The sequence below is a fragment of the Sphaeroforma arctica genome (assembly GCF_001186125.1).
Source record: "Sphaeroforma arctica JP610 unplaced genomic scaffold supercont1.619, whole genome shotgun sequence".
NCBI classification, from domain to species: Eukaryota; class Ichthyosporea; order Ichthyophonida; genus Sphaeroforma; species Sphaeroforma arctica.
Window position 1 is genome coordinate 46,735 of NW_014039939.1, and position 8,505 is coordinate 55,239.

The 8,505-nt window shown below is 42.1% G+C and overlaps 2 protein-coding genes across 2 annotated transcripts; both read right to left on the reverse strand.

The window, feature by feature from the left end:
* Positions 1–4,824: 4,824 nt before the first annotated feature.
* On the reverse strand, positions 4,825–5,171 carry SARC_07656 (hypothetical protein; the record flags this gene model as incomplete). The annotated part of the gene is made up of 1 exon (XM_014298400.1): positions 4,825–5,171. A coding segment is annotated over one exon (347 nt), but the record flags the coding sequence as incomplete, so codon positions are not given.
* Positions 5,172–7,828: 2,657 nt separating this feature from the next.
* On the reverse strand, positions 7,829–8,132 carry SARC_07657 (hypothetical protein; the record flags this gene model as incomplete). The annotated part of the gene is made up of 1 exon (XM_014298401.1): positions 7,829–8,132. A coding segment is annotated over one exon (304 nt), but the record flags the coding sequence as incomplete, so codon positions are not given.
* Positions 8,133–8,505: the final 373 nt, after the last annotated feature.

Here is an 8,505-nt window from a genome sequence, read left to right on the forward strand (position 1 = left end):
TCGAAGTTTACAAATATGGCTTCATAGAGTGCCAAATAATTTGATATCAAGTCGGGAATGTCTCCAAGAATATCCCGAATTGCGTACCAAATTAAATGTGCAAAACTTCCATCTCTCCTAGTTCCGAATACCTTTGGTAGTATCTTTTGAAACTGACGGAAAATTTGCGTGCTTGCTTACCTTCGTCAGACTTCATTGATATTAGCCGATTGTAATATTTAGAATCCCTAAGCAAATAATACCCAAACTTTCTTACCGCTGCATTCATCACATACGTCGGTGAGATGGTACCATCCTGTTTGGTCTTCAATACGTCCGGAAAGTACGTTCCATACGTATTTCGAAATACCCATACCCTGTTGGCCCGCTGTCGGATCAACTCTCGTTGACACTCCTTTTGAATATCAGTCTGAGTCTGGTATGGATGGCCCAGATCAAAGTTTTGTTGCCAAGCCGGCTGGAGTGGTTTTTTGGGTAAGCGCAGGAATTTTGAGTCCAACCTGGTTTCCGAATTGTCGTTCTAATGGTGTAGTGTATGGTCCACATCATTCGGACCTATATCCACGAAACGCAGTTGTTCTTCCGTTACGTTGATTTAGGGTTGATCCAGCGGTGTTTGTGCTATTGGCTCATCCTCCGAGTCATCCTCCCCTAATTCACCATGACTTTGATCCTTCGCTGCGGCTTGCTTTTTCTTCCGCTGCTTAGTAGGTCTCAGTTCATCTACCATTGGTTGGTAGTCCTTCAGGAAGGCTCTCCTATCCCTTGCTATCATATGATAAATAGGATCTCGCCTACGTGCTGTGCGCGTGTCCACTGGTGGGTATGATACATATGATTTCAGTGCATGTCGCACTTCCTCTGAAGTTGAATTTTCAGAGGATTGCGTTTTCTCGGCTTTTCCCTTTTGAGATTTCGCCTTCTTCGCTTGTGGCTTCTGTGGCCCCGTAGTCGCACTACCTCCGGATGCACCTACATCCGAGTCAGCCAACTTCTTACGTTTCCGTGTAGTCAGAGTTGGTGCCGGTTGTACCGGCGTGATCTCAGTTGCTTCAGCTTCTACTGATGGTGCCGGGGGTGTTTTCTGCTTTTCTTCACCTACAATAAACCTTTTCACGTTTGTAGCCTTAGCTACATTCGCTGTTTTTTCCTTTCGTCATAATATCGATAGCGTATTTAAACTTAAAAATATTTAAAAGTCGGTCTCCTCTAGGCTGACTATACGATACCAAGACGTTTACGTTAATAAAACAATACGCTAATCAAATTGTTAAATAAGTTTAGCTTCAGCCCTTGGTAATGAGCAAAAGATTAGGGGATTTTAGACTGAGACTATTGTCTAAATGCTCGTTTTAAAAATCAGGAATGGACCTTAATACGTATTTTTTTAACGAAAATTACGGCAATTTTATCTCTTAATTTTTTTGTTAATATTGACATGGTAGCTCTGGTCAGCACAAATCGAGGCTGCTTTTCGATGAAAAAACAAATTAAAAGAATAAACTTGTAATCTTGATCGACTCAAAACACAATGTAACGGTGAACCTAGTTTTATTACCTTGATAGTTGAATAAACGTCTACCTTAGCAGAATGAACTTCTTGAATGAACTAAACCACGTATTTATACTATCTCCGAAGGATTCCCTTGAGAATCCTGCCGCCAATCAAATCGTGTATCTACTCAATTTCGAGCCCATAAGTCCATTCAACATATATCGTCATCTACCAACCTCCAGCTCATATTACCCCGCACTTCGGTTCGCAAAGCACCAATCATACACCAACCTTCTCTTCTTTCTAGCCTGCGCGGCCGTTCGCCAACAAACCGCACAATACAACTTAGAACTTTTCAAACTTATTAGTTTTCACACTTATAAGTTATCGCCCACACTTAGAAGTTCTCGCACTCTTATTAACGCCCAGGAACATTACCGAACAGTTCGGTACTTAAAAAACCAACAATATTTTAAATCGGAGGTAAACATGGTTGACATTACAAACTTTGCACTGACTGCAGTCTGTAGTTATAGATTTTAAATATATAGTTTTTAAATAAATAGTTACATCTGTGAGTCTGGGACTGACTGACTGAGAGTCTGAGACTCACTGTGTGATTCTATTGTTTATTTAAAAAAATCCCCCAAATTAAAATAAGTAACTCCGTGAGTCTCAGTCTCAGACTCTCAGTCAGTCAGTCACAGACTCACGAGACGAGGCACATGTTTTGTTTTGTTTTGCCTCTTTGTTCGATTTTGGGTCACTCCCCGGGGCTCAGGTTGACTTTCATTAGGTTTTAGATTGTTTAAATTTTTTTGGACATGTGTCTAAAAAAAAGGAAGGCTATGGAATCTGTGAATTTTTTAATATTTTTTTTACTGTTCAATTTACTATTTTGAAGGCTATGCTACTTATTTATTTTAACAAAAGGCTCTCTTACATATGCATTGCATATGTTTGTTTGTTTTTTAAACAAAACATAAATAAATATAGTATATACAGCTTTTCTTTTAATATAAATAAAATGTCACAGACTTACTTAGGTATATTTTTGTTTGTTTATTGTAATAAACAAGCAAGAAATATCCAATTTTGACTCTGTATTTAGATTTGACAATAAAAAATATATTTCTATATTTTATATTTATATGTATTATAGTAAATATGTAGTACATTTGTACATCTATAGATTTTGTTGGAAAAAAAATCGATCGGTCAGACGGTCAGTTCCATATTTCATTCTCAATCCGATCTTGACGTAAAATATAAAATAATAGAAGCGAATACCTTTTCCCATTTTTAAGACGTTCTAATTTTTTTTAAACTTAACCCTAGTAACAGGAGGCTATGCATTTCCAATGTCACTTCTGACAATTTTTTAAACTTGAAACACTACTTCGAGAACAATCAAACACACATCAAATCGAATGCGATTCTCCATTCTTTCTTGTGTGATATCGTTGTCAAATACTTATTTATATGTTGTTTTGGTCCTTACCCGTATAATTGAATACGAATATCAAGTGAACCACAGTGGAAACAAATACGTATAAACCTCAAACTAGATCACCTTATTCTTATATCCCAATCAAGTTCTCAATGTAGCGTAAATATAATCAATTCTAATTAAAAAAATCTAAAACAATGTTCTGAATCACACAATAGATGATCGTGTTGTATAAGTAGCCCACGGAGGCATGGACAGTACGGGGACATATCAACTCGCTATAAATACACACATTATGGATCCCACAGAAGATGATCGCGTTGTTGTGCAAGTAACCCATGGACAGTACATTTAAGGTTGTAGCGTGTAGAGTATTCAGTTCATATTTGGTTGACACATTCCGTCACACTGCATGGCCTTTTTGTTCCCGATTTTCTAGAAATGACAGCAAGATATTGCTTTTAGATACGATAGTTTGACATGGTGTCATACATACATACAAGTACTGTGCACTCTAAACCCGGATAGGCAATGCGTAATACCCTGTCGACGCACCAAAACACATTCATTTTGTAAGTGTACTATATACAAGTAATCAAGATGTATACAAAGGTTCGTACTGCTAAATCCCATACCATCAACCCTCATTGAGCCTCGAAACCCCGTTTGAAGCACTTATCCCTAATTTTATGCCTATGTACAAGTACCTATTCACCTCATATTGATCAACCTTCACACCATGCGAAAAACTTTACCATAGATTGCTGTGGTAACTCTATTATCGACTCTTACCCAAATTTCGGCGTAGTTCTTGTTCCATGGCCTCCATGAGTCTGTTCTTGTGTGTTGAGTATTCTATAGGACATGCTACAACTGCAGCATTCAGATTCTCGCAGAGGTGGTGGGTTTAGTTCGACATGTCGGAGGCGACTATCAGGACTCACCTAGCTGGATCGTATTTTTATATTTTGAATATAAACGAATTAGATTCTGATACATTTTGAGTATACCCGTATACCACTTAGGAAAAAATGACACTATGTACATACATTGTGGCCCAAATATGAAGAACACGCGGGCCATCAGCACTTGTAAAGTACTGAGATCAATAAGTATATTACATAGTGCTAGCTACAGGCTATTGATAGTAGAAGAAGAAGAAACTTTCAACTTTGGAATCTGGCGCCCAAAGCTAACATACACTGTTTGTGGCGTTCTGAGGGTATACAATCGGATAGTGGGTGGACAAATTCAAACTGTGCACGAATCCTCTCTCTCCAGTATTTCGGGCATCGTGCCTTCGAATAAAGCTAATTGTTCATATAATCGGCGGAGTCAGAAGCAGTATTGCAGGTTTATTCTTGATACGTAGCGTACGCCTAGATGAGCCGGAAAAGTGATATTTTATAAACAATCTTTTCTGAAACAATCACCCCTCGTATATAACCGACGAAGCCACTTTGTGGATCGTACTGGCGTAGAAATGTTAAGTCTATTAATTCATTTGCAAGTCACCATATACCTGCCTTATACCGGCCTTATTCACGGTACATACATACACTAGCGGGTGCCGTACTTATTAAACCGAACCAGAGTCATGTGACATTTCAGCCAGCCCCCGTCTACCCTTGTGTGTGTGTTCCTTTAACGTTGAACAGATTGATGAAACGCTTCGGCAGACTACTGAACGTACGAGCGAAACGAAAAAGTCAGACACAGACATCTCTCGCGGTCCGAAGCAGAAACGTTGGACCTAGTGGTCTTAGGTCTCATGCGTTGGAATATGTCAATCTCTAACCATCCAAGTAGACCTAGACCTTGTGGTATCCGTCTCACTCTGTGTGAGTTACTGGCTCGCCCCATTAGATGATACTCTACACTACAGCTGCACTGCATGTCCCCCTTGATATGCCACAATTGCAATCTCCCTATTGATACCAGCCTCCCCTCCGCATACACAACAGGACAGACCATCGGCTGCCTTGAACGGCAACGTCGCTTCCTTTTCATCCTTCAGTCGGTCTCCCATAGCCGTGATCACAAGGACGTTATCCTTTGCTGTAGGTGCATGAATTAGCATCTCACCGTCATTTGCCGAACTTCCTGTTATCGTCTTGCGTGCTCTATGCCGTTTACGTGCCGGTTGGGAGCACTTAGCGCACTCGATCGTTTGGCGCAGGGCTCGCACCACTGTGTCACAATCTCCCAGCAGCTCTAATACAAAGTCTGAAGGGAAAGTATATACATACGGTGTTCAAAGTCTGAAGGGCAAGTATATACACAAGGTGTTTGTAACAGCACTGGCAACAGATGTGACAAAGAGGGGTTGATTGTGAGGCCCGGACTGACAACTACCGTACTATGACCAGCCATATACGTACGGTGGTGAATCACAACATCCATCATAGCAGCACCTCCCGTAGAGTGCACACTGCACATACGCGAACATACAAACACGCACAGAGTGCCTATTTTCAGCGTGCAGCATGTTCCTGGAGAAGTACTTGAATGGCCTCAATAGACAGTCGTGGTGTGTGGTGTGGGTGAGGGGTTGTAGACAGCCAACCGCGAGTGCTAAGATAGAAACCGCTGAGAAGTGACTGTAGCTTAGACCAGCGGGTGTGTGCTTTGTTGGGCCGAGGCATTGGAGTTGCCAAGGATAAGGACGTGCACCTTAGGTTACGTAAAGGTGACAGATACAGTTGGGTGAACAGAAAACAAACGAACTTGTCTATTCAAAGAAGCTGTAACAAACTAATAATACGGGTGTACGTGAACTAACTTGTCTACCCAAAGAACCTAAAATACGGGTGTACGGTGCTGGCTGATGCATATAAATATAGAACTACGTATGCCATCTGTAACATCTAAAGCAAAAGTGTGCCATTAAAAGGTGGTTATTTTTAAAATGTGGTTGTTTTAAAAGGTGGTTTTCTTTAAAAGGTGATTAGTTTGAAAGGTGGTTGCTTTTAAAAGGTGGTTGTTTTAAAAGGTGGTTGTTTTTAAAAGGTGGTTGTTTTGAAAGGTGGTTGTTTTAAAAGGTGGTTGGTTTGAAAGGTGGTTGTTTTAAAAGGTGGTTGTTTTAAAAGGTGGTTGTTTTAAAAGGTGGTTGTTTTAAAAGGTGGTTGTTTTTTAAAAGGTGGTTGTTTTAAAAGGTGGTTGTTTTAAAAGGTGGTTGCTTTAAAAGGTGGTTGTTGTTGGGTATGCAATTCTGGTACTGTAATCAGGCACGTACTCGCATATCTCACATACTCGAGCGGTTGTGAAGATAACAATCGCTGATGCTGTCTACGCTGTTCACGTATCTGTCCACAGGAACAAGTTTGTGATAGTGTTCAGGCACATAGGCAATCGACTATAATTGGAGGCAGCCTGTACGCTCCAAGACGGACTATAGAACATGCACTATAGGCAGACGTACATATGCATCAACACACATACGTACAAACCTGGTATGAACGTATATAGTACAATATAGCACACATACGTACATATCTGGTATGAACGTATATAGTACAATACAGCACACATACGTACAAATCTCGCATAAACGTATATAATACAATATAGCACACATACGTACAAATCTGGTATGAACGTATATAGTACAATATAGCACACATACGTACAAATCTGGTATGAACGTATATAGTAAAATACAGCACACATACGGACAAGTCTCGTATGAACGTATATAGTACAATATAGCACACATACGTACAAATCTCGTATGAACGTATATAGTACAATATAGCACACATACGTACAAATCTGGTATAAACGTATATAGTACAATATAGCACACATACGTACAAATCTGGTGTGAACGTATATAGTACAATATAGCACACATACGTACAAATCGGGTATGAACGTATATAGTGCAATATAGCACACATACCTATAAATCTGGTATGAACACATATAGTGCAATATAGCACACATACGTATAAATCTGGTATGAACGTATACAACTTCCCTGTATCCATTTCCAGCTGTCTTTCGCATGCAATGCAATGTGCTGTGTTGATGATACGTATTCAATAAATCGCACGTGTGCCGTTCTTGAAGACGGTACGGATTCAAATAGTCAGTGTGTGGGGGCTCACGTGTAAAACTCTAAACCCTAACACGTGTGTGTGCAAGTACATCTATACATACATGGACAAACTATAACACACACACACAAACATAAACACAACCACATTAATAAACACAAAGACAACTCACATATGCAAATACATAGAACACACACACCCACCCACCCACAAACATAAACAAAACCACATAAATAAACACAAAGACAACTCAGATATCCTACCACTTACTCGCACGGTCAACATCTCCAGACGCACACAGTTGCGCATACCTACCTATAGTTCCGTGCCAATCTGGCCGGCCTTTTTGTCCCGGCCCTGTATCGCAAACGGGGACAGGTGCAATTTGCACCGGTCCTGTGTGTATGTCCGTGTAGCGTAACTTATTGACCCACACCAGCGGTGTGGTCCTCCGAAAGGCGAACGGCATTTGCGACATGGGCGCTGTTTTAAACGACGTACCTACCACCAGCACACAGTCAGCCACCTCCGAATCTATTTTTAGACCACGCACATGCGCCTGCCCTACCGGTTCGCCAAAGAAGATTATATCGGGACGGAGTACTCCATCGCAGGTGCTCAACGCCGCAGCCAACGGCACCTCTGCGCTCGAGTGTCGCGTACGTGTGTGGTCCTCTGACGGTGCGTGTGTGCGTGTGTGGGCTTGTGTGTGTGTGCGTGTGCGTGTGTGTGCGTGTGTGAGTGCGTGTGTGCGTGTGTGTGTGCGTGTGTGTGTCCTTCTGTGTGTAGTAGCCTGGAGATCGCATACTTCAACCTTCCCGTCACTCGAGCCCACACACCTCCCGAGTGACTCACTGCCACCTCCCACCACGTGCACACCACACGCACTGTCGTGGCTTCGCTCGTGTAGGGTTGTAGGGTTTGGATCGCTCCCCCTGTGCAAGCCCTCGTCAACAGTACCAGCTGTCTGTGTGCTGATGGCCGTTGCTGTGGGTGTGCTTGCGGCACCTGTATTTAAAAAGGGACCGTTTTTGACCCGTTTTGCTGTCCTATTTTCTGGGTCCAGACGATTTCCGGACTCCGTTGCCAACTGCGACTGGCTTTCGGAGACGTTTGTTTGGCGTGGCTTGCGCTTGCGCTTAGCCCTGCGACACCTCAGCACCTGCAGCAGTGGGGACAGGGCTTTTGAGAGCGAGGGCCAAACTGCACCCGTGACTGAAAAAAGGACCGATAGAGACATGGTACCAGGTCAGAATGAGATGCCATGGGAGACTGCAAGGGTCATGTACTAGACACATGGACATGGGTGAAGGCCGATCCAACCCAAATAGACGTGCACACGTTCATACAAATGCAGCTGACATGCAATATGTAAGCTTTGCTGTACCTGACCTTCCGCCAGACGGAGACGCAGACCATCGTCATTGTATCTGTAGTGGATGTTCATATGTTAGTTGGCGAGCACGAGGGAGACCTGTGTGTGTGTGTGCGTGTGTGTGTGT